The sequence below is a fragment of the Pagrus pagrus genome (assembly GCF_965226575.1).
Source record: "Pagrus pagrus genome assembly, chromosome: 4".
In the NCBI taxonomy this organism is placed as follows: Eukaryota; Metazoa; Chordata; class Actinopteri; order Spariformes; family Sparidae; genus Pagrus; species Pagrus pagrus.
Window position 1 is genome coordinate 12,622,035 of NC_140188.1, and position 25,602 is coordinate 12,647,636.

General features: G+C 40.2%; 3 protein-coding genes across 3 annotated transcripts; all 3 read right to left on the reverse strand.

Annotated features, from left to right (window-relative positions):
* Nucleotides 1-191: 191 nt before the first annotated feature.
* LOC311256455 (extracellular calcium-sensing receptor-like) lies at nucleotides 192-11,244 on the reverse strand (the record flags this gene model as incomplete). The annotated part of the gene is made up of 6 exons (XM_084351536.1): nucleotides 192-1,099; nucleotides 1,896-2,019; nucleotides 2,119-2,346; nucleotides 2,519-3,313; nucleotides 3,433-3,730; nucleotides 11,012-11,244. The coding sequence occupies 6 exons, from the start codon at nucleotides 11,242-11,244 to the stop codon at nucleotides 192-194; spliced, it is 2,586 nt and encodes an 861-aa protein (XP_084207662.1).
* An 895-nt stretch (nucleotides 11,245-12,139) lies between these two features.
* On the reverse strand, nucleotides 12,140-19,658 carry LOC311255854 (uncharacterized protein; the record flags this gene model as incomplete). Its single annotated transcript, XM_084350506.1, has 12 exons — nucleotides 12,140-13,287; nucleotides 13,420-13,543; nucleotides 13,704-13,934; nucleotides 14,022-14,846; nucleotides 14,970-15,255; nucleotides 15,412-15,622; nucleotides 16,235-17,122; nucleotides 17,312-17,435; nucleotides 17,929-18,156; nucleotides 18,233-19,039; nucleotides 19,144-19,432; nucleotides 19,522-19,658. The coding sequence occupies 12 exons, from the start codon at nucleotides 19,656-19,658 to the stop codon at nucleotides 12,374-12,376; spliced, it is 5,064 nt and encodes a 1,687-aa protein (XP_084206632.1). The 3' UTR covers nucleotides 12,140-12,373.
* Nucleotides 19,659-21,788: 2,130 nt separating this feature from the next.
* On the reverse strand, nucleotides 21,789-24,814 carry LOC311255855 (extracellular calcium-sensing receptor-like; the record flags this gene model as incomplete). The annotated part of the gene is made up of 6 exons (XM_084350507.1): nucleotides 21,789-22,706; nucleotides 22,866-22,989; nucleotides 23,114-23,341; nucleotides 23,424-24,179; nucleotides 24,260-24,548; nucleotides 24,624-24,814. The coding sequence occupies 6 exons, from the start codon at nucleotides 24,812-24,814 to the stop codon at nucleotides 21,799-21,801; spliced, it is 2,496 nt and encodes an 831-aa protein (XP_084206633.1). The 3' UTR covers nucleotides 21,789-21,798.
* Nucleotides 24,815-25,602: the final 788 nt, after the last annotated feature.

Below are 25,602 nucleotides of genomic sequence, written 5' to 3' on the forward strand. Positions count from 1 at the left end.
TGGACTTGCATTTGAGCTCAGTGGGCCTGAGCTGGGAATGATGTATGGTGGAAAAATACTACAGAAGCACAACACAAGTATTCAATGAAATTAAAAGACGTCAACTTGACAGTCTGGTAAGCAAATTGTTATGTCAAAATTACAGTGGTATTAAAATGCCTTTGCCACCATATTATTTAACGTATTTAGAATCACTTTGGTGCTCCCTTCCCCATCATATTCTTTTTTGTATTCTTCTCTGGTTTCAGTAAGATAATGTAACATTTTGGAATAAAAATACAAATGAGCAGTCCAAAACTTGAAGCCAGAATAGCAAATATCTCCACAGCAACACTGAACTTCCCAGGAGAGCTGACATACGCTGGGATAAAAGTGATCCATACTGCACAGAATATCAGCATGCTAAAGGTGATAAATTTGGCTTCATTGAAATTATCAGGCAGTTTTCGAGCCAAAAAAGCAAGACTAAAACACAACATGGCCAGAAGTCCAATGTACCCAAGTACAGCCCAAAAGCCTACAGCTGAGCCCAGAGCACACTCTAAGATGATTTTGTCCTTGAATTCCTTAAAATTCTTAAAGGGAAAAGGAGGTGAAATTGTTAACCAGAGGATACATATGATAACTTGTATAAGAGTAAAACCAAGAACGGTAAGTTTTTGCTGTGCAGGCCCAAACCATTTCATCACATCACTACCTGGAAGTGTGGCCCTGAAGGCCATTAACACCACTATGGTTTTCCCCAGAACACAAGAGATACAGAGAACAAAGGTGATGCCGAATGCTGTGTGTCGCAGCATGCAGGACCACTCAGAGGGCCGGCCGATGAAGGTCAGAGAACAGAGGAAACACAGACTCAGGGAGAAGAGCAGCAGGAAGCTCAGCTCAGAGTTGTTGGCTCTGACAATAGGAGTCTGCCTGTATCTGAAGAAAATGAACGCCACAACAGCAGTCATGCATGTTCCAAATAGAGAAGCTGCAGTGAGCAGTGCTCCCATAATCTCTTCATATGAGAGAAACTCTGCCTCCTTCTTTACACAGGCATCTCTTCTCTCATTTGACCAGAACTCAGGGTCACATCGCACACAGGTGATGGAATCTGAAAAATAAAATTTAAGCAGGTTTTGGACTTGTTCAGGACATTTGTCTTTTTTTGTGTCTATGGTGCATATGTTCTATATCTACAAGCCAGACACGTATTGATTATCACATAAGAGATAGCTAACACTCTGAGGGTTAAATTAAATCATAATGAAAGATTTTGATTTTATACATAAGAGAGACATTACACATGATTCACTTGTGTTTATATTATATAATGGTTTTTTTAAGTATTTCAAATATACAAGTACAAGCTGTTGAAGGTCCATTACATTGGATTTAAGGCAACAAACACAAAAGGCACTTTCTGGAGGGTGTTTGATTTATCCATTCTGGGCTGTTGCGGAATATATTGCGGTGCTACATGGCCGACTCTGTGGATCTAATTACTTATTCTAAGGTAACAAAAACACAACCATTCTTAGTTTCAGATGATTATACACAAATGAAAATATTAAAGTGCATATTGGACCATTACAGTATTTTGTCAGATGTTCCATTTTCTCTGTCCAGCAATATACAATTTACAAAATAGTGAAAATGTATTAAGTTGGACTTAATAATAATACACATACTCGGAATGAATGGGCTGACAACAACATCCTTTCCCAATTGTCCCAGTTATTTATTCATATGTGTATAGACAGTGAAATGGAAGTACTATTAATTACACCTGAGTAATTTGCTTGTTTTGGATTTTTGATGTAATGATGTTGGTTTTTGGTTTGCTTAAAATAATTTCTTAAAATTGGCACATGAACATGACAAATTTAAGATGTTTGTTTGTCTTGCACCTGTAATGTTGCTTATTTCTCCCTCTGCACATCTTAAACAGTCATAGCAGCAGACAGGTTTTCCTTTCTGCAGGACCTTGCGAGTTCCTAGTGGACATTTCTCACTGCAAACTGACAACGGCACCTGCATGAGCAAAATACCAATGAAAAAATGTATGATAATGACAAGAAGTTGACTTCATAGTTTTTCATTAACAATCAAAAATTTCACATTTAAGCTCACCTGCTGTGAGTTCTGTGCCCAAATTAAAGACTTATTCAGCAGGTTCAGCTGTTTGTCTGCAGGTAAAGATGCATCATGAAGACCAACCGAGACAAAGTCCACAATGCCATTTTCTGTTGGCTGCCAGTTTATAATTTCATACTTTGCTACTGGATCTCCATTCTCATTGAAGTACACCTCATCTCCTTCCTTTGTTTTGAACTGAATCTTTCTAATGTGCTGTAAAATCTAAGCAGATATTATTATAGATCATTACCTGACAAGCATTTTGTAGGTGTATTGTATATACAGTATGACATAAAGATTGAAACGATTTTTTCCACAAAATGTAATTCATTTTGTTCATTTTGTAATTCATTTTGTGGGGGGAAAAAAATAAAATCTTTGGTGTTCAGCTCACCGTGAATGGATCTAGCTGCACTTTGTTGTTACATTTTTTATTACAGCTGAGAATATTATGAAGTGCGTGGGCCACAGCGTACACTCCTTTATAGACATTGTTAAAGATTGGCATGAGTGACATATCAGTGAAGCTGTTTTGCACTCCAGTCACGTCTTCATGTCCAGTACATTCTGTCAAATTCTCTGCTGATGACTTTGACTGCTTGAACTGACAGCTAAATAATGTCTCCCAAAACTCTGTAAACAATTCATTACTAGATGAGTTGAGCGGCTTCACATCTAACATGAACTCTCTCATGCCACTGACATGTGCTTTGGGGATGAACAGGCCTATTGCACCATCCAGAATGTGATGCCTGTCCATGGCTGCAGTGTGGGAATCAAAGATCCAGCTCTCACTTCCCACCCACTGGTACCCAGTCAAGTTGTGGTGAGACAATTCAAGTATTAGCACATCCATATCCATGTGGGAAAGGAAAGCAACAATCACCTTGGAAGTGGAAGCCTTGATAATGTCAACTATCTTTTGTAATTTGTCTGGTGGATCCGTTCTAAAGACAGACACAGAGTACTCCAGACAGATACCCAGCTGCTGGGCAGTTTCTGTAAAAGTGGCCATGCCATTATTGCCATAATCATCATTTGTTCTAATAGCTCCAACCCAAGTCCAACCAAAGTACTTGACCAACTGGGCCAGGGCTCTGCTCTGGTAGTAGTCACTGGGTATTGTTCTGAGGAATGATGGGTACTTGGTTTTATCACTGAGACAAGCACAAGTAGCAAAATGACTGATCTAAAAGAAGAAAAAAAAGATTTTCCAAGAATAAAACATAAAACATTCACAAAGCACACTAAAATTATTTTTAACATTTTCTTTACGAAAATAATTTAATTTTAGCTAATCTTACCCACCAGTGGGATATGAAAGGGTCCGATGACAGTAGATATTGCCATGCAAGGAGAGGAAGATGTCTCTCCCATAATGGCCTGCACTTGGGCAGGTCTGGTACATGGTGCTTCGGAGGGTGCAGACACAACTTCATTGCCATTAGCCAAGGCCAGTGCGACCCTCACACCTCTGGCAATGGAGCCACAGACATCATAAAACTTGTAGCCCAGAGAGATGCCAGGCAGTAGGTCTGTGCTGTTGTTAATCTCTTCTATGGCAAAAAGCATAGCCTGGGCAAATTGGAACTCTCTGAAATTCAAACTTCATGCAGACACTTATAAATAGTTTGATTGCAAACAATTGTAAATTGAAGCATTTAATGGTGTTAGTACATACAACAACAAGGCATATTTCTTACAATAACTCCCAGTTAGATAACCATGTTTCATACTGGTTATTTATCTACCTAGCTCCTCTGCAAAATTGGACAGATACATAGATTATACCATGCCATAGAAATCTATGGAATAATTTACCTGGTGCATTGCAGTGGCAGAGGTTTGTCCATGTAGGTATCCTGTCTTCCTTTCCAGCTGCTGTGGAAGGAGAAGATTCCCCCCAACATAATGTCCCCATCTTTGAATAGTTGGGGATTCTGGGGACCCCCTATCAGCCTGCACACTGGCTCCTCAGCTTGAGAGACAGACACCACCAACAACAACTGTAAGAGCGCCCATCCCTGTTCTGGCCACCTCTGTGTGGACATCATACTGTCTAAGAGAACTAAACCACTAGGTGGCATCATATGTACCTTCATGTTAATCAGAAGCTTGCACTGACATTTATACAATTTAGAGCAGCAAAAAAAAAAAAGGAAAAGAACTGAGTGGGATGAAAGGAAGGAGATGCCTTCATCTAGTTTTGAAAAACTCTTGATTTTATCACATAACACTACACAGCAGGTTTTGTATTTGGGGCAGTGCATCAAGATGTATATAAAACATTATCATATTTTAATGTATTCATTTGAAGATGTTTGTGTCTTGCTTTGCACTCTTTAGCTGCTAAATGCTCTACTTTGTTGACCATACAGCTGTTTTTTTTTTTCCCAACATTTGGAGCTGGGAATGTAGTATACATTGGGTTCTTTGATTTGTTTTGCCGAATGCAGCCTGATGCTGCTGATAGTAGTGAGAGTTAATCAAACTGAAAAGTTGCTGGCTTTAATACCAAAGCAGATCATAGAATATACTTGGTATATGGTATGGTGACAGACACAGTGCAGTCAGCAGAGAGTTTCCCATTTCAATTAGCAGAACCAAGAGTAGAATCCTCAACAATGGCATATCTCTACTCTGCTCTTCAGACCAGGTTAATTAGCTCTACAGCCCATGGCAGTGCTTTATACAATATGTAGCATTAACACACTAATCAGTACTCAAGGTGAAAAGGAGTGATTACACTCATCTTTAGGCAATCACAAATGAGAAGTACTTACAATGAGTAAAAGACTTTGACATGCAATACATTCACCTTGGGGCACCCTCCTCAGTAAAGTAAAATTGGTAACCAGTGCAATCCTTGACTTGTAAACAGTGACTCTAATGTTTCACACACACAACACAAACCACTTAATCAACTTCTCTATAAAGAAACATTTATTGATCTATAAGTACTGAACATATGATATAATGAATAAATGCAATGATGATCTTAGCACTGATACAGTGATACAAAATTAATGAATGAATGAGGATCATAACCTCCATTTCAAGCAGTGACTCATATCATGGCAAGACGGTGGGAAGTGTGATGGAAATACCTACAAACCATTCTATTTTGTTCCCAATCGATGTGAGACCCTAGTTCTAACATATCACTTCTTATTCACTCCTAATAATCCATAGCATGACCCTCAAATCACATGGCAAACAACATGGATTCAGCTGCCCAATTGCTTTGGGTTAGGGTGTAGGGGTCAATCAATGGTGGGTGCAGATTCTCATGTGAAAGGTCTCAGGTGTTCTCGGGTGCACGTGGTCCCACATTGCAGCTCAGCCAGAGCTGATCTCTCTCATTGCGTGCTGGGTACCACTAATCACAGCCCTAAGTAAAATAAATAAATAAATGAGGGAAGATAGAAGTCTATTTCACTGTCTGGTTAACAAGTTATAATATAAAAAGTATAATGGCACTAGAATGCTTTTGCAGTCTTTGGAGCCCCCTTTCCCATCATGTGCTTTTTAGTGTTCTTCTCTGGTTTCAGTAAGATTATATAACATTTTGGAGCGAAAATACAAATGAGCAGTCCAAAACTTGAAGCCAGAATAGCAAATATCTCCACAGCAACACTGAACTTCCCAGGAGAGCTGACATATGCTGGGATAAAAGTGATCCATACTGCACAGAAAATCAACATACTGAATGTGATAAATTTGGCTTCATTGAAATTATCAGGTAGTTTCCGAGCCAGAAAAGCAAGAATAAAACATAACATGGCCAGAAGTCCAATGTACCCAAGTACAGCCCAAAAGCCTACAGCGGAGCCCAGAGCGCACTCTAAGATGATTTTATCCTTTAATTCCTTGAAATTCTTAAAGGGAAAAGGAGGAGAAATTGTTAACCAGAGGATACATATGATAACTTGTATAAGAGTGAAACCCAAGACACTGAGTTTCTGCTGTGCAGGCCCAAACCATTTCATCACATCACTACCTGGGAGGGTGGCCCTGAAGGCCATTAACACCACTATTGTTTTCCCCAGAACACAAGAAATACAGAGGACAAAGGTGATGCCGAATGCTGTGTGTCGCAGCATGCAGGACCACTCAGAGGGCCGGCCGATGAAGGTCAGAGAACACAGGAAACACAGAGTCAAGGAGAAGAGCAGCAGGAAGCTCAGCTCAGAGTTGTTGGCCCTGACAATAGGAGTCTGCCTGAATCTGAAGAAAACATAAGCCACAACAGCAGTCATGCAGGTTCCAAATAGAGAAGCTGCAGTGAGCAGTGCTCCCATAATCTCTTTATATGAGAGAAACTCTGCCTCCTTCTTTACACAGGCATCTCTTCTCTCATTTGACCAGAACTCAGGGTGGCATCGCACACAGGTGATAGAATCTGAAAAATGATATGGATGCAGGTGTTAAACAGACACTACATGATTACAGGATAATGGTATGATGATGAATAATTTGGATCACGTAAGTACAGCACAGTATAAAATGGTATGATTCATTAATCTTTGTTCGTTTATTTTGTTTCAATAACTGTAATTATAACTATATTTATATAACTATTAATGCAATTATTGCATTGACATCTGTATTGACAATTGTCTGCATGCTCAACTATTGTTTACATTTAAACTTTGGTTGGTTTTTTTTGAAGAGGCTATCTGTCCACTCCCTTATATTCCACATGTACAGGGAGAACCCTGTCTGCTGTCAGGGTACGTGGATACTTCTTAAAGACACCAGTTTACCAGGCCACACCCCAAGGTTTACCTATAAAAAACCTCAGTTGGTATGGAATCACTGATAGTTTGATCAGAATGCATCTCCAAGCAGCCAGGAAGCTGGACCTCCTCCCCTACCTCAGGAAAGGACAGTAGACTGCCTGACTGGCTGGGTCAAGTGGACCTTCGATAGAACCTTAGGCAGGAATGCTTTATTGGGGTGATGGATTACACCCAGCCCATCTGGAAAGAACCTGCAGCATTCATTGTGAACCGACATATGCTTGGAGCTCACCAATTTTAAAAAAACATTTTAGCAGAAAACCACTTAAAATCAGCACCTCAAAGGGTGGATGCTGAAGTGCATCAAGTGTGTCCAAGTCCCATGGAAAGCCCAAAAGTCTAGTCCTGTGAAGTTTATGCCTCTTGGCACCTCTGATGAACTGACAAAATCAAGTAACAGTCACTCTCATTGATTGTGTTTTCGTTGACTTCCCTGTCTGGCCAACCTCTCTCCTACACAGCATTGGACATTGACTTTTGTTCTGCCTTCACTCATGACCTCCCTCCCTTTCTTCTTCTTTACATTGGTCTGTCTACCTCAGCTGGGTTTGCAGAAATGACATTTTGCAGGACTGTAGCTGAGTAGGGATCTACTTGGTGAGCCCAAAGTCAAAAGTCTGTCTTTTTCAGTGGCCAGGCCACCAATCTGAGCCCTGCTGGGAAAACGTAAAAGTGTTAAAGGAGGGAAAGCGTAAAGCAGACCTTGAGGCCATGGGTGGTCCATGGAGAGGAAGAGTCAACAATGTGTAACTGTGGAAGTAAACTTCCCTACATCACTAACATCTGAGGATGCGATCTCTGCTCTTATGGGTTTGGAACCCCTCTTGACTTAATATCTGCTGTCAGTGTTCAGTGGTCCCTGTACTTGCACAGCTCAAGAGAGCACTCCACTTTGCTCTATTGGCTGAGTTCCTCCACGAGCCCTGTGAAACCTTGTCAAAACCTCTACCTTGGCTACATGAAACCTCTTTCGCGCAGTGGGGACTTTCCTGCGCTCAAAAACTTTGCTTCATGTGGTCCAGACTTCGCTGGAAGTTACACTGTCAGTTTCAGTAAAGAGTCCCATTACTCCTGCTGGGACTGTGACTGAGACAGCCACAAGCGGCGCCTTAGGGCCCAAAAGGATTTTTCGGGCCACTGCCACTCCTTCATAACAGAAGAAGTACCTAAAGCATCATTATGTAACTATTTTATCTTAAACTAACAGCCTCAAAATCATTTTGATGGTAGAGTGTCTTGTAACAGGGTGAATGGTGTCTCTGTCTCACCCACTCTGCCCCCATCACTTGTTTCTGCACTATGTAACTTCAGTGAGAAAGTAGTATCACAGAGTTACATACATGTTTACTTCAAGGTACAAGTTTGTTAGGACATAACATTTTGATGACATAATGATTTTTGATGGTAGTTAGCACCTACATTATGTCTGACAAATTGTTACAGACCTGGGATTTGTATTTACAACAGTGGTGTTGCACTCAAATGCCACCTTCTACATAATGTTGTTTTAACTACAAAGCTCTTTAATTAACTGTATAGGGAACTTGTCACTCATTGTAGTTTTACTAAATAAAAAGATTAAAAAAAAGTCATTTGTGCATGTGTTTATAATGGTACCAAATAATAAATAATAATAATACAAATAATCGCTCCCTTTTCCTCCCACAGATGCGGTCAAAGAATTCTGAAATTTAATGGGCTCAAAACAACACAGACTCCCACGATCTTCCCTTGGATATACTAATTTTTTCTATAAACAATGAAATTGGAATTATTTTAAAATAAACTTAATAAACATGGGCTTTAACCTGGATTTGCATGTGACTGCAAACATTTAAGTATGTGTTTATGATTGTAATGCATTGATTTTTGGTTTGCTTTAGCAACTGCAAATAACTACACCTGTGATGTTGCTGATTTCTCCCTCTGCGCATCTTAAACAGTCATAGCAGCAGACAGGCTTTCCTTTCTGCAGGACCTTTCGAGTTCCTGGGGGACATTTCTCACTGCAAACTGACAAAGGCACCTGCATGAACAACATGACAATGACAAAAAAATTATGGGCATTCACTTTGATAATGTGTTGTCTTTGAAAGACTCTATCATTAATTTTGATGCATCGAAACCAAACATCATGATTATCAAGTATAATTTTCATAACAGCTCAAACATTATAACCATTAATTATTAATATCATATTATTTATCATTAATAATTAGTGATCACATAGAAGCTTACCTTTGGTGAGTTCTGTGCCCAAATTAGAGACTTATTTAGCAGATTAAGCTGTTTGTCTGCAGGTAAAGATGCATCATAAAGACCAACTGTGACAAAGTCCACAATGCCATTTTCTGTTGGCTGCCAGTTTATAATTTCATACTTTGCTGCTGGATCTCCATTCTCATTAAAATAGACCTCGTCTCCTTCCTTTGTTGTGAACCGAATCGTTCTTATGTGCTGTAAAATCTAAGAAGATATGCATCAGTGTTGATCATTACCTGACAAACATTTTGGGTGTCATGTCTCAAGAAATATTGATTGCAACAATTTATTTTTCAATACTTACACTATCTTCTTTGTTAATTTGACTTAATATAAAGACAAAATCTGTGGTGTTCAACTCACCATAAATGGATCCAGTTGTACCTTGTTGTTACATGTTTTATTACAGCTGAGAATATTATGAAGTGCATGGGCCACAGCATACACTCCTTTATAAACATTGTAAAAGATAGGCATGAGTGACATATCAGTGAAGCTGTTTTGCACTTCATTCACATCTTCATGTCCAGTACATTCTGTCTGATTCTCTGCTGATGACTTTGACTGCTTGAACTTGCAGCTAAACAATGTCTCCCAAAACTCTGTAAACAATTCATTACTAGATGAGTTGAGTGGCTTCACATCTAACATGAACTCTCTCATGCCACTGACATGTGCTTTGGGGATGAACAGGCCGATGGCACCATCCAGAATGTGATGCCTGTCCATGGCTGCAGTGTGGGAATCAAAGATCCAGGCCTCAGTGCCGACCCACTGGTACCCAGTCAAGTTGTGGCGAGACAATTCATGTATTAGCATATCTATATCCATGTGGGAGAGAAAAGTGACAATCACTTTAGAGGTAGAAACCTTGATAATGTCAATTATCTTTTGCATTTTGTCTGGTGGATCTGTTCTAAAGAAAGATACAGAGTACTCCAGACAGATGCCCAGCTGCTGGGCAGTTTCTGTAAATATGGCCATCCCATTATTGCCATAATCATTATTTGATCTAATAGCTCCAACCCAAGTCCAACCAAAGTACTTGACCAACTGGGCCAGGGCTCTGCTCTGGTAGTAATCACTGGGTATTGTTCTGAGGAATGATGGGTACTTGGTTTTATCACTGAGACAAGCACAAGTAGCAAAATGACTGATCTAAAAGAAAAAGAGAAATTATATTTCAATGTAAATATATATTATAAAATATTTACAGAGCACACTAAAATTATTTTAAAACCTGTAATAATGACCTACTAGAAGAAGAATTGTTTTTTCACAAATATATTTAATTTCTACCAATACCCACCAGTGGAATATGAAAGGGTCCAATGACAGTAGCTATAGCCATACAAGGAGAGGAAGAGGTCTCTCCCATAATGGCCTGCACCTGGGCAGGTGTGGTACATGGTGCCTCGGAGGATGCAGATACCCCTTCATTACCATTAGCCAAGGCAAGTGCAGCTGTCAGAGCCCTGGCAATGGAGCCACAGACATCATAGATCTTATATCCCAGAGAGATGCCAGGCAGTAGATCTGTGCTGTTATTAATCTCCTCTATGGCAAAGAGCATAGCCTGGGCATACTGGATCCCTCTGAAGTTGAAACTTGATGTGGACAGTTATAAATAGTTAAAATTACAAATATGTTGTCCTTTATAGCAGCAATTACATAGTACATGAAAGCCTTTGATTGTTTAAATCAACACAACATTTCTCATGTTAATTATCAGTATAAATTCTAACATTTTTATACCTATTTTTCATCTGCTCCCACTCTCTTAGATGTTTCAATTCTAAATATATTTTAATGATATAATTTACCTGGTGCATTGCAGTGGCATTGGTTTGTGCATGTAGGCATCCTCTATGACTTTCCAGCTGCTGTGGAAAGAGAAGACACCCCCCAACATAATGTCCCCATCTTTAGATATCTGAGGGATCTCAGGATCCCCTCTCTGCCTGCACACCGGCTCCTCAGCCTGAGAGAATGAAACAACCAACAACAGCTGTAAGAGTGCCCAACCCTTCTCTGGCCACCTCTGGGTGGACGTCATTCCATCTAGCGCTAAGCTACCCGGTGGCATGACATGAACCTTGATGCAAATCATATGCTTACACTGGTATTTATACTCATGGACCAGCATGAAAATAATAACAGAACACTGATGTTTTATCTGTGGACCTACAAGGTGGGGCGAGAGGAGGGAGGTGCCCAAACAGAAATTAGTTTTGGGCTTTCATCTATGTTGTATATCTTAACTGTGTATGTCATCAGATTAGAATATTCAGTCAAGCTGTGTAAAAGTTTTACATTCTTAAGGTTAACATTGGAAGATTATGGAGGCCTCATTTTGAACTTGAATTTATAATCACTGCTCTTTTTTCCTCCTCTTCTCTTCTCACCCCAGTTTGTTGTTTTGAACATGCTTTATTTAAAATAAGATGGGGCCTTACTAATCAGCCGTTAGCTATACAGGGTATAGAGCTCCGACAGTATGCCATTGCAGGCTTTAGTGTATTACTGTAAACAGATCAGTATTCAGTTGGATCTCTTTGACTCTGTGTTCATCAGATGTGGTTGTAAGGTGCTGTAAGCACTACTGAAATCCACAGTTGTGGAGTAAGTAAGTGAGTGTGACAGACTCGACCCCAGAACATTTATTATGTTTAAGAGCCTCTTATTTCCTGATACACTGAAACATCTACTTACACTGACTGATACATTCTAAAATGATTAAGTCTCTGTGATGTGTACTGGATAATTTTGTGTTGTTACATAGTTTTTATATATAGTATGTGTGGTGTTGTACTTTAATGTGAAACCACTCTTGTCATGGCTGTGAAAAACAACACAAAAAAGACATTTCACATGTTTTCATTTTATTTTCAATTATTTATAAATTGAACATGGAGGTTCATTTTTGACCTTGGGAGCACACAAATACATAGGACAAAAGTATAAACTCAAGGTTGGCAATTATGATTATAAATTAATTATAATTCATGAGCCTGTCACTTGAGAAAACTAAGCTGCCACGTTACTGGGTTTTTTTTTATATGACAAGAGGATGTTTTGTGCAGAGCTATACATTGCCTTTTCATTGCTAGGGAATCAGCCCCTTTTCAAACCCATTAGAGACAGAAAAGTCAGAACAAAAAATCTATTGCGACTAAACAAATAACTCAAAGGGCTCTTGGGGTCACTTTACCCATCAAATGCTTCTTTGTATTGTTCTCAGGCTTCAATAAAATTATGTAGCACTTGGGTAAAAAAATGCAAAACAGCATTCCATAACTTGATGCCAGAATAGCAAATATCTCCACTGCAACAGTGAATTTCCCAGGAGAGCTGGCATACGCTGGGATAAAAGTGATCCAGACTGCACAGAATATCAGCATGCTAAAGGTGATAAATTTGGCTTCATTGAAATTATCAGGCAGCTTTCGAGCCAAAAAAGCAAGAATAAAACACAGCACAGCTAGAAGCCCTATGTATCCTAACACAGCCCAGAACCCTACAGGTGATCCTATGTCGCACTCTAGTATAATCTTATCTTTGTAGTGTTTCATATTTTTGAAGGGAAAGGGAGGATTTATTGTCAGCCAAAGTATGCAAATTACAACCTGAATGAGAGTGAAACCGAGAACACTGAGCCTTTGCTGTGCAGGCCCAAACCATTTCATCACATTACTGCCGGGAAGTGTCGCTTTAAAGGCCATTAACACAACTATTGTTTTACCAAGAACACAAGAGATACAGAGGACAAAGGTGATGCCGAATGCTGTGTGTCGCAGCATGCAGGACCACTCAGAGGGCCGGCCGATGAAGGTCAGAGAACACAGGAAACACAGAGTCAAGGAGAAGAGCAGCAGGAAGCTCAGCTCAGAGTTGTTGGCCCTGACAATAGGAGTCTGCCTGTAGTGAAAAAATATCAGGGCTATAGTCATCGCCAGGCAGGCACCGAAGACTGAAAATGTGACCAACAGTATACCCATCAATTCCCTGAAGGTGAGGAACTCAATAGCTTTTAAGTCACAGTTATTCCTCTCTTCATTGGACTTGTACTCGGGGGGGCATTTGTCACATTTCACTGCATCTGAAAGCATAAATACATTTAGGCTGTACAGCACACACATCTTCAGATAGACCAGTAAAGTGCTGACAGTGATTTTGCCCAATAGAAACACGATGAGTGCGAAAGTAAAGGCTAGAAATCCTGCAGTCTCACTTGTACTGTTGCTGAACTCGCCGTCAGCACAGGTGATGCAGTCAAAACAGCAGATAGGCTTGCCCTTGACAAAAGCCCGGCGGGTCCCCGGCAGACAGCTCTCACTGCACACAGACCTTGGTACCTGCATTGCAGTGAAAGCATTAATAAAAACATCCATAAGGACTTCTCGGCTCATAATCATGTTAATATGGTAATTAACTCTGCAATTAATTATTACTTGAATGTCAAGTCCAAAATAAGATTTTAAAAAACGACAGGCTGTCTAAATGTTTCTCTTTTACCTCAAGATTCTCGCCCGCCCAGACTGCTCTCACACCTTCCTTCATCTCAAACTGATGACCCTCAGGCCGGGAGGCATCATAATAGCCAATGGTCTCAAAGAGAATGTAACCTGTCTCATCCATCTGCCAGTTTACCAGAGCATAACGTGCCACAGGGTCACCCAACTCATCAAAGAACACATTTTCACCAATCTTAGTGGTGAAATTGACCTGCGTTAGGTAATGCAGCACCTGCAGGGAAATAGTGATGTTGTTATTTAACTACATTATGAATACAATAGTTGTAATGTAGGCACAGCCTTTTTTTTTTATGTTTACCTGCCATGGTTGGACAATTTCCCTGTCAGCACAAGTATTGTTCTCAAAAGGCCCCTGTCCATCTTTGCAAGTAAATAGCATGTGCAATGCATGAGCGATGGCATATGTGGCCTTGTAAACATTATTCATCAGACTGGCATCTGAAACATCTGTGAAGCGTGTGTTTGTGTCCCACAGAGACTCCTTCCCAGTGCATGCTGCGACTAACCCTTGAGCTTGGGCCTCTGCTTGGGGAATCAGGCTGCAGCTGAACACCGTCTCCCACAGCTCCACTAGTCCTTGGTCTCCCGGTGTGGTGGAGGGCCTGCTGTTAGCCAGAAACTCCTGCAGCCCAGGGATGTGAGCATTAAGTGCTGCAAAGCCCACGGCCCCCTGGACCACAGCGTAGTTTACCGGAGAGGCAATATAGCGATATGTGATCCAGCCCTCGCTGCCCACCCACTGCAGGCCCGTCACATTCTGAGCATGAAGCTCCTTAATAAGAATATCAAGGTCCGTGCCATCAGCAAATGCCACTATTACCTTGGAGGTGGATTTCTTTATAATGTCTACCACTTCTAAGAACCACTTCCTGGGATCAGTTCTGTAAATAGCCACAGAGTACTCAACACACACACCTTCTCTTTCTGCTGCTTCCAGGAAAGTTGCCATGCCACCATTCCCATAGTCACTATTCGTTCTGATAGCTCCTACCCATGTCCAGCCAAAGTGTTTCACAAGCTTTGCGATGGCTTGGCTCTGATAAATGTCACTTGGTATGGTTCTGAAGAAAGAGGGATAGTCTCTTCTGTTGCTTAGACATGCACAAGTGGCTGAATGACTGATCTGAAACACAAGTTAAACAGAGACAGCACATTTTCAGATGTATTATCTACCTAATATGAATCAAACATTTTAATGTATTACATCACTTTCAACAACAACAGCTTGCATGCCCCCAACACTCACCACAGGTATGTGGAAGGGTCCCATTGTGCGTGCAATACCTATTGTAGAGGTGGATGTGGTTTCCCCTATGACAGCATGCACATTGGTGAGTTTGTAACAGCTGTCAACCTTGCTCTCATACCTGTTCATCAGGTTTAGTGATGCCCTGATGGACAGAGGGATACTGGGGCAGGAGTCAAAGATCCTGTAACCCAGAGTCACTCCTGGCAGCAGTTCTGAGCTGTTGTTGATCTCGTTAATGGCAAACATCATAGTGTACGCATACTGAAGCTCTCCTGGGTCCAGTCTGAACAAACAAATTTTAAAAAACAAACAAAAAAAAAAAACAAGAAAGCAAAAATCACATATGGATATAAAAGAATATCATCTTAAAAAATGAGTAAACAACACCTAATTGTGATAAGAATTACAGTACAATTGCATTTCTTTATCCCTGTCTTACCCTTCACACTGGATTGTTCCTGGGTTGACCTGGAGAGCTGGATCAACAGTGACTGGATTCTGATGGAAGGAGAAAATGCCTCCAATGTTGATGTCTCCCTCCTTAGAAAACTGAGACTGCTCTTTCGTACCATATGTTTGACACATAGGGCTCCCTCCTCTGACAGCCAGAAGGGAAAGAAGTAGCACATCTGCTATCAGCAGCATAGTTGCTCACCACAATATTTACCACCCAAGGCCCAAAGATAAGACCTCAATTCTGAGCATTTTTATAGGATTTGTCTTTTAACTATCACAAAGCCATAGGGACCTGATTGCACCATATGTGTTTCTCTTCACCAATGACAGCGCTTGTGGTGTGACTGACAAATGGATAGGCCTATTGGAGGGCCTGTGAGCCCAGGAGCTGCTATTGTACGTTGTAGGCCTATAATTTTATTTCAGTTTAGAATTTACATTTCAAGCAAAATGATAATATATATATATATATATATATATATATATATATATATATATATATACTTCAGTTTCAGGAATGGCAGTTAACTGAAAATGTTTATTGCACTTAACAGTCTTGCAAATATGCAACAAACTGCAAATATGTCCAGTCCCTTCTTTCCATTTAACAAATAACCACATGCAAGTAATCTGTATATTGCTTAATGGCCAAAAGAAGGCAGAAAATCAATTATTTTAAAACATTTAATGGAGTGCTCTCATGCTCTTATTTCATAATACCCTTTAATAATTGAAAGAAAAAGTAAAATGGCAACATTTCAGTGTTACTATTCTGATCCCCTTTCATGGTAGTTTTGATTGGTTTCTCCCCATCATGTGTTTTTTAGTATTTTTCTCTGGTTTCAATAATAAAATATAACATTTTGGAGCAAATATACAGAAAAGCAACCCAAAGCTAGAGGCCAGAATAGCAAATATCTCTACAGCTACAGTGAACTTCCCAGGAGAGCTGACATACGCTGGGATAAAGGTGACCCAGACTGCGCAGAATATCAGCATGCTAAAGGTGATAAATTTGGCTTCGTTGAAATTATCAGGCAGCTTTCGAGCCAGAAAAGCAAGGATAAAGCATAGCACAGACAGGAGTCCTATGTAACCTAACACAACCCAGAACCCTATAGGTGAACCTAAATCACATTCTAGAATAATCCTTTCAGTGGCATGGGCAGTATTTTTGTAGGGGAATGGTGGGGCAAGAGTTAACCAGAGCACACAAACTAAAATCTGCAGTAAGGTGCAGCTGAGAACGCTTGTTCTCTGAAGCGGAGCAGAGCACTGAGGAACTGTGTTTGCTGGTCTTTTAGCCTTAAAGGCCATCACCACTGCTATGGTTTTAGCCAAGATACAAGACATGCACAGGGCAAAGGTGATGCCAAAAGCTGTGTGTCGCAGCATGCAGGACCACTTAGAGGGCCGGCCGATGAAGGTCAGAGAACACAGGAAGCACAGAGTCAAGGAGAAGAGCAGCAGGAAGCTCAGCTCAGAGTTACTGGCTTTGACAAGAGGTGTGTGTCGAAACCAAAAGAAGACACATGACACCACCAGTGTTAAACTTGCTCCAAACAATGAGAAAGCAGTGAGGAGGGTCCCCATGGTTTCTCCATAACTTAGGAACTCGATCACCTTTGGAACACACTGGCTGTGATCTTCATTTGACCAATACTCCAGAGGACACCGTGAACACTCTGCAGAATCTGAAAATGTTGAAAACATAAAATACTGAAATGCTGTAAATGAATGCTGTGAGCTAAAAGTTACGAGATCAGAGCTCGTATTAAAACAATCACTGGCTGTTTTTAGTGACTTGAAGTTGAGATACAGGAAAGCATTGATTTTGTACACATATTACATTATAAATTACAGTAAGGAAAGCTTTTGCTCACTGCTGGAGTTGCTGATCTCTCCAGCAGCACAGGTAACGCAGAAGAAACAGCAGATGGGTTTTCCTTTAATCACAGCCTGCCGGAAACCTGGCAGACAGCTCTCACTGCAGACAGACTGTGGCCTCTGTAATAACACAAAAGTCATCAGTTACTCAGTTTGTTACTCCTATAATATAAATTCTTCACTTAATTGGTTTAATCAGCACTACGGATAATTAGTTTTAGCTTCATACCCTGATCATATAAACTAACATGAAAATTGAAACTTTTTACATTTGTCATGTTAGTCTATACTGTGTGTACTGTATACAGATACAGTACACACAGTGGTGGAATGTAACTAAATACATTTTCTCCAGAACAGTACTTAAGTACAACTTTGTGGAACTTCTGTGGTAATTTTCTGATTTTTTCTGATCGCCAAGTCAAAGCAAAGTATACAGTTTATACATACATGTAAATATATGTTTAATATGCTTTTACTTTAACCAAAGTAATATTTCAACAGGTTAGCTTTACTTTTACTCAAGTATTTCAGTATACTTTTCAAAACACTGAGTATACTGTACACACATACACCCACATTTGCGTGTACAGTATTCCAGCATGTCTGATACCTTTTGGGATTCGGCAGCCCATGTTATGTTTATTCCATTCATGGTAAACTGCTCTCCATTTGGTAGTGAGGCTTCATAGCTCCCTACAGCCACAAACACAGTATCTCCGGCTCGGTTTCTCTGCCAGTTTACCAGCTCATAAGTTGCTGCAGGGTCTCCATTTCCATCAAAATACACCCTTTCTCCTGACTGAAGAGTGAAATTCACATCTTGCAGGTGTTTCGCGATCTATCAATAGAGAGCAGAGGTGAATAATTTGAAGTATTGAAAGGATCTACATAATTCATGAGGGCGAACCTCTTACCTGCTTTGGCTCAAAATCATCTTTCCAGATACATGACTTATTCAACGCTTCACCGCTTTGTCCACATTTTAAAATGTTATGCACGGCATGAGCCACTGCATACACGGCCTTATACACATTGTTAGATATCCTTAGCTCTGACACATCTGTGAAAGGATTGTTGATGTCCTGTAGCTGCTCAGAGCCAGAGCACTGGGTCTGACCACGCAGGCTGTTTTGGAAACTACAACCAAATGTGGCTTCCCAGAACTCTCTCAGCAGATTATTCTGAGGGTCCTGACTTGGGTTAACCTGCAAAAGAAACTCTCGCAGGCCTGTGATCTTTGTCTTTCTGATGGTGAAGCCCAGAGATCCTGTCAGGATTCCCGAGTACCTCTTTGTGGCAAGATGACCTGCTGTAATCCAGGACTCACTGCCCACCCACTGCAGCCCAGTCAAGTTCTGTTTCAGAGCTTCCTCAAGCAAAACATTCATCTCGCTCTGGGCCAAAAAGGCAACTAAAACTCTTGCACTGCCACTTTGGATCACTCTGACCACCCTTGCAATCTGCTCACTGGGGTCAGTCCTCGAGATGGCCTCTGAGTACTCAATACAGACCCCCTCCTGACTTGCAGCTGTGATAAATGTTGCCAGGCCATTGTTACCATAATCATTGTCACTTCTAACTGCCCCAACCCATGTCCAGCCAAAGTGCTTTACCAGTTTTGCCAAGGCTCTGCTCTGATAGTAGTCACTAGGGATGGTTCTGAAGAAGGAGGGGTACGCCTTTCTGTTACTCAGACAAGCACAAGTGGCAAAGTGGCTGATCTAAAGAAAAAGAAAAGATGTGAATTGAGTATTAAGTGACAAAAATAACCTGTGATCATCAAGGAGCACAGTGGAACAAGTCAAAAGGAAGCACAAATATTTACCACTGGTATTTGGAAAATCCCTGAAATTTGTAGCATCACAATGGTTGAGGAGGACTCAGAGGCTCCAATGATTGCATGAACAGATGACTGGCTGGAGCAGGTTTTTCCTGAAGTCCTTCCCTGTCCATCTAGTAGACCCATCATTGCACGCGTTGAAGGCAGTGTTGAACCGCAGCTGTCAAACACTTTATAACCAATTGAGATATTAGGCAGCAGAGAGCTGCTATTGTTGATCTCCTCGATGGCAAAAATCATTGTCTGGACAAAACGAAATTCTCTGAAATTGATCCTGAAAAGAGTAAGAACAGTTTTCAGACTTTATATCAATTGTCTCCTGTTTAGAAACCAATAAACAAGACAGGAGAAAACAAACAGTACCTGGTGCATATAAGACGTTCTGGAGTATCAATGAAGGACAGCGGAGGTTTTGAGATTTGGCTATGAATGGAAAAAGCTCCTCCAATAGTGATATCTCCTTCCTTAGATAACAGAGGGAACTCTGGGCTCCCCAGCATCTCACAGAGTATAGTGTTTTCCTCTGCTCCAAAGGCTCTCATAAAAAGCACAAACAGCAACATGGCATACACACAGTCACACATCTGATACAAAATTGCGCATACAGGCCTGTACTCTGTGATGAGTTCTTCTATCACTGGACAAAACAGTGTATTTGCTTTAATGGGCAGAGCTTTATACCTCTGTGGATGATGATGACTGAAAGTCTTCTTATCAAATCATTGTGTAATGACGTCATATCGCTTTGCTGTTTTTCATTTGAGATGGTAAATTCTGTTTTTAGATCATTTTTTACATTAGAAAATGTGATCAGAGGGAGCACATTGCATTTGTACGGAGCCCCTAAAGGGACATGGGGGAAAAAAAACCTTAAAATTTTCTCGTGCTCACGAGAAACTTTTAAGTTTTTTTTCTTCACATTTCTTCACCTGGGATATCGTTTGAAAATGGAAGTTTGATACGTGAACACTATTTATTCAATGAAGTGTAGTTACGGTTAACTCGGCCTGCATCATGATTAGGACTCACAATGAGGATATGGAGTGTAACGACTTTATTCACAGGCTTTCATAAATCATACAATCCATATTCGCAGGTGGTGAGGATGATCCAGATGAGCTGACTGCAGAAGGCAATAAGTAAGCAGTAATGTTTATTTGGGGCAGTAGACACCACTCCTCAGATATCAAAAAGAGGATACAAACATTTTGATAATGGGCATATATGTATTTGTCATTTGCCATATAATGTTTTGTGATTATTTAAAAGAAATCAGTCCAGAGAAAAAGCATAATGTACCAGCCCAGTATGCCTAAGAATTACGTTTATATTGGATGATTCTGCACTTCACAAATACATACATTGCCAGCGTTCAGTGTCTGACTTCGGTCTTTGCTGCTGCTCTCTCTGCCCTAGTCTGTCCCTGTACATGAATGGAAGGGCAGGGTGGTGTGCTCTCTCTGCCTTAGGATTTCCATGTATGCATGTGGAAGGCTTGGGAGGTCCGAGACCAGAGCCATACCGCCAAATATAACTTACTGCACAGTCAGATAAGTTTTCTTTGACTAAAGTGGACGTGGCTGAATTACTATTAAATTAAATGTTCACCCTATGGCATTGAAGAACAAAATTTAGGTATGCTAACGTGACAAATTTTATACTAGCAGGCATTGTTAGCATGATATCATGCTAACAACATCTCAAGGCACAATTGTAAATTGGTAAAGTACAAGCACAATTGCAAAGTATATTTGAGTTGAATGAAGTCCATGAAATATATATATTTTTTGTATGTTTTCATATTTTTGTGTGCGTAATGAACATTGCAGACTATTTCTAGCCTTGCTATGTTTGAAAGAAACCTTAGAATATGCTCAGTAAGTATAGTATGTAAATCTGTTAGCAGATGATTAATTGCGCATAATGGTTGCCTACATACACAATCTATCCCGACAGGGCATCATCATCACATCCATGTTTTATCGTGTTTAGACTGATTTTATTTTGAAAGTTATGGCAGGAATACTTTTTAGATATTGTCTGAGCCATGTATTAAAGCCCTTTAATCCACATGCTTTTGTAAAATATGTGTATATTATGCTTGTGTGATTACAACATGGGACTTTGTCTCCATGCATACTGTGACAGATGGAACTGTTGCTCTAAATGCCTCATATTGCCGCAGATGGGTTTACATTGGAAAGGACGGTGTGTCTTAGTGTACCTTGTCTGCTGTATGAAACGCAGGGAAGCGTGATAGAAAAATCGGCCATTGTCAACCATCAGAACAAATTAACAGGTCCTAAATGTGGTAATTAACACGAAAAGACATACTCATGGATACTTTTAAATCTTGTTTTATTTATGTGAAATAAAACAAATATTAATACTGTGCATTGTAAGTTTGATTATCAACTACTTTTGTGGAAAATATAATTTTTAATGAAATCAATCTTAAGATTTTTCAAATTGATATGCTTTATTGTTGCACTGTAGCAGTTGTCTATATTTGTATACAGGACAAAAGGGAAAGCTAAGCAACATTTATGTTTAAATGAATACTATTCAAAGCCACTAGTTTTGCAGAGAAATATAAAAGGACATAGTGAAATTTCCTTTAAACTGATAGCTACTGTAGATTTAATCAGACCCTCCTTTCCCCATCAGATGTTTTCTTGTGTTCAGTTCTGGTTTGAATACAATGATAAAGCACTTTGGTGCAAATATACAGAAAAGTAGCCCATAACTGGAGGCTAAAATAGCAAATATCTCAACCGCCACAGTGAACTTCCCAGGAGAGCTGACATATGCTGGGATAAAGGTGATCCAGACTGCACAGAATATCAGCATGCTGAAGGTGATAAATTTAGCTTCATTGAAGTTATCAGGTAACTTTCTGGCCAAAAAAGCGAGGACAAAACATAGGAAAGCTAGGAGGCCTATGTATCCTAAGACAGCCCAGAACCCGACAGGTGATCCCAGAGCACACTCAAGAATAATCTTTTCTTTATAGAGTGTCATATTTTTGAAGGGAAAAGGAGGGTTAATTGTCAGCCAAAGTATGCAAATTAAAACCTGTATTAGAGTAAAACCCAGAACACTGAGTCTCTGCTGTGCAGGCCCAAACCATTTCATCATATTACTGCCTGGGAGTGTTGCTCTAAAGGCCATTAACACCACTAATGTTTTACCGAGAACACAAGAGATACAGAGGACAAAGGTGATGCCGAATGCTGTGTGTCGCAGCATGCAGGACCAGTCAGAGGGAGGACCTATGAAAGTCAGAGAACACAGGAAACACAGAGTCAAGGAGAAGAGCAGCAGGAAGCTCAGCTCAGAGTTGTTGGCCTTCACCAAGGGAGTGTCCTTATTGATCAAGAAAAGAATGGCCACAATTAAAGTAAAGAGGACACCAAACAAAGTGAAAAATACAAGTATTATACCCATAACCTCAGTGAAGTAGAGGAACTCGACATTTTTCAGTATACATGCATCTCTGTTTTGATTGGACCAATACTCTTCAGGACACTTTTTGCAGTCATTAGAATCTGTAACAGAAATATTGTCAATATTATTGTAATTTAATAATTACATCCTAAAAACGTAAATAGGAGACTGCACCATAGCTAATTTTACCATGATACACAGAGTGTGGAAAGAAAACAGCGTATCCAAATTGCCATGTCTCAGGCCTGTTGTACATATACCTGTGCTGTTGCTGATTTCTCCATCTGCACATGGTATACAGTCATAGCAGCAGACTGGCTTTCCTTTCTGAAGGACTTTATAAGTTCCTGGACGACAGCTCTCACTGCACACTGACACAGGCAGCTTTGAATCAAAGAAAAAGAAAGATATTAAATTTAATTAAATAATCATTGCAGATGAAATATGACTGAACAACATGACGACCACCATTATAAATTTAGGTTTTATTGTCAATTAGTATATTTGCCTCTGTCTTTCCTCCGTTCCAAATTATGGCTTCAGTCTTGAGGACAAACTTCTGTCCAGGAGGCAGGGAGGCATCATAGTAGCCAACAGGTTTAAACTGGACTGAGCCGTCTGATCCACGCTGCCAGTTCACCACCTCATACTGAGCCACAACTGCTCCAGTGCTGTCAAACCAAACCTGGTCCCCGGTTTTAATTGTAAAATTCACCTGCTTCAAAGACTCCACCATCTAAACGGCATTAATTTGAAATGTCAAAATATTAACTTACAGAAAAGGGAAATACACATTCTAGTAATCAGTTCCTTTTTACCTGCCAGGGAGTAACCTTTACATTTTTGTCACAGCCCTGACTTTTGGAGCAGTTTAGGATGCTGTGCAGAGAATGGGCCACAGCATAGATGGCTTTGTAGATGTTGATCGGGTATCTCAGCTCTGCCACATCATCATCATAATCTTTTAACTCAATTAAATCCTGGTTTTCTCTGCAATGCGTTGTTTCAGATATGGTGTGGCTTTTTGTCTCCTTGCAGTCAAAAACTGTCTCCCAAAAATCTCTGATTATAAAATCATCCAAACCACTGATAGTGGTCTTTGGCACAGCAAAACCCAGTGAGCCTCCCAGCACGCTGAAGCTGGTGGGAGTCACCAGGCTGTCAGCAGTGATCCAGGCCTCCACACCAATAAACTGCAGGCCTGTGATGTTGTGTAGACTCAACTGATGTAGAAGCTCGTCCATCTCTACATGGGCCATGAAACCAACAATGACCCGGGCAGTGCTCTTTCTGATCACGTCTACCACTTTCATTACTTTTTCTGGTTCAGCCCTGTGAAATTTCTCTGTATACTCCACACACACTCCTTCCTCCTGCGCTGCAGCAAGGAAGATGGCCATGCCATTGTTGCCATAATCACTGTCACTGTTGACGGCCCCGACCCAAGTCCAGCCAAAGAACTTGACCATATGGGCGAGTACTCTACCTTGGTGGAGATCGCTGGCAATTGTTCGATAAAAAGAAGGATACTCCTTCCTGTTGCTCAAACACTCACAAGTAGCTGAATGACTTATCTGAGAATACACAAAGAGGGAGACAGAATGAGGAGAGCTTGCATACGATACACATTGATGCACATAAACAATCTTCTTACCACTGGTATTTTGAATGGTCCAGTAGTGCGTGACAGCACAATGGTTGAAGTAGATTCAGACTCTCCAATAATTGCATGAACAGCTGATTGACCAGAGCAGCTTTTTCCTGAACTCAACTCATCACCATTCATCAGAGCCATTGCTGCACGCATTGAGGATAATGTTGAGGCACAGTTGTCATAAATACGGTAACCGACAGAAACATTGGGAAGAAGAAATTCACTTCTGTTTATTTCCTCAATTGCGAAGATCATGGTCTGGGCAAATCGAAACTCTCTGAGGTTGACCCTGAGAAAAATACAAACTTGTATTTACTGTGACAAAACTCAAGAGAACGTATGTTTAAACAGTGCTGAAAATTACCTGGAACATTTAAGTCGTGTTGGTTTCTCTGTAAATGAAAGCGGAGGTTGTGTGATTTTTTTGTGGATGGAAAAGGCTCCCCCAATCATGACATCTCCCTCTTTAGACAGCACAGGAAACTCTGGACTCCCTCGTATCTGACAGAAAGGGGCGTCATCCTCCGCTGCTCCAAATGCAGAAAAGAACACCATGAAAACCAGACTTGTTATTACTTGTGACATTTTCTTCTCCCAATTGCTGATGGGACAGAGCCGCCCAGTCTGGTCGGGGTCACAGTGGTTTTAAGTGTGTAATTTTATAATCTTAGGTGAGGTCAGAGCTCACTCACCTCATACTATCCAATCAGAGATAAGTATAGGACAGTTGTGTCTTGTCATGGAATTAATTTATGAAATTATTGCACCATGGCAGGTGTAGTTACTTAGCAGATTTAGGTCTTTGTTCACTGCGTATGACAAGATATCAAATATGATGCTTCATTAAAGGTTATACAACAATAAATAATAGCTACAGTATCACAATCCAGTATATTTCAGAACATAATACCCTGTAAAGGAGAATTCTGAATATTTAGTATTTTTACTTCTGTAAAGTAGTTTCAGCAAAATTGTAAATACAGAGTACTTTTACATTGAGGTATTTCTACTTATATATACAAGTATGGAATTTGATTGTTTGAGAACAGACAATGTAAGAAAAAGTTAAATACAATAAGGCACTGTTTTCTTGTGCTCTAAATTGTTGGGATGAACAACTTCCTCATACTTTCACACAAAATAATTTCAAACCTCCTATTTGGCCCTGTGTTACTCTGTGTATATATATATATATATATATATATATATATATATATATATATATATATATATATATATATTAGTATTTTATAGTATAGTTATAGTTCTTCGAAGTAACATGAAAAAGTAACAGTGAAAGTAAACAAAAGGCACAAACTATTCCAGAAAGCTTGACAGAGTGG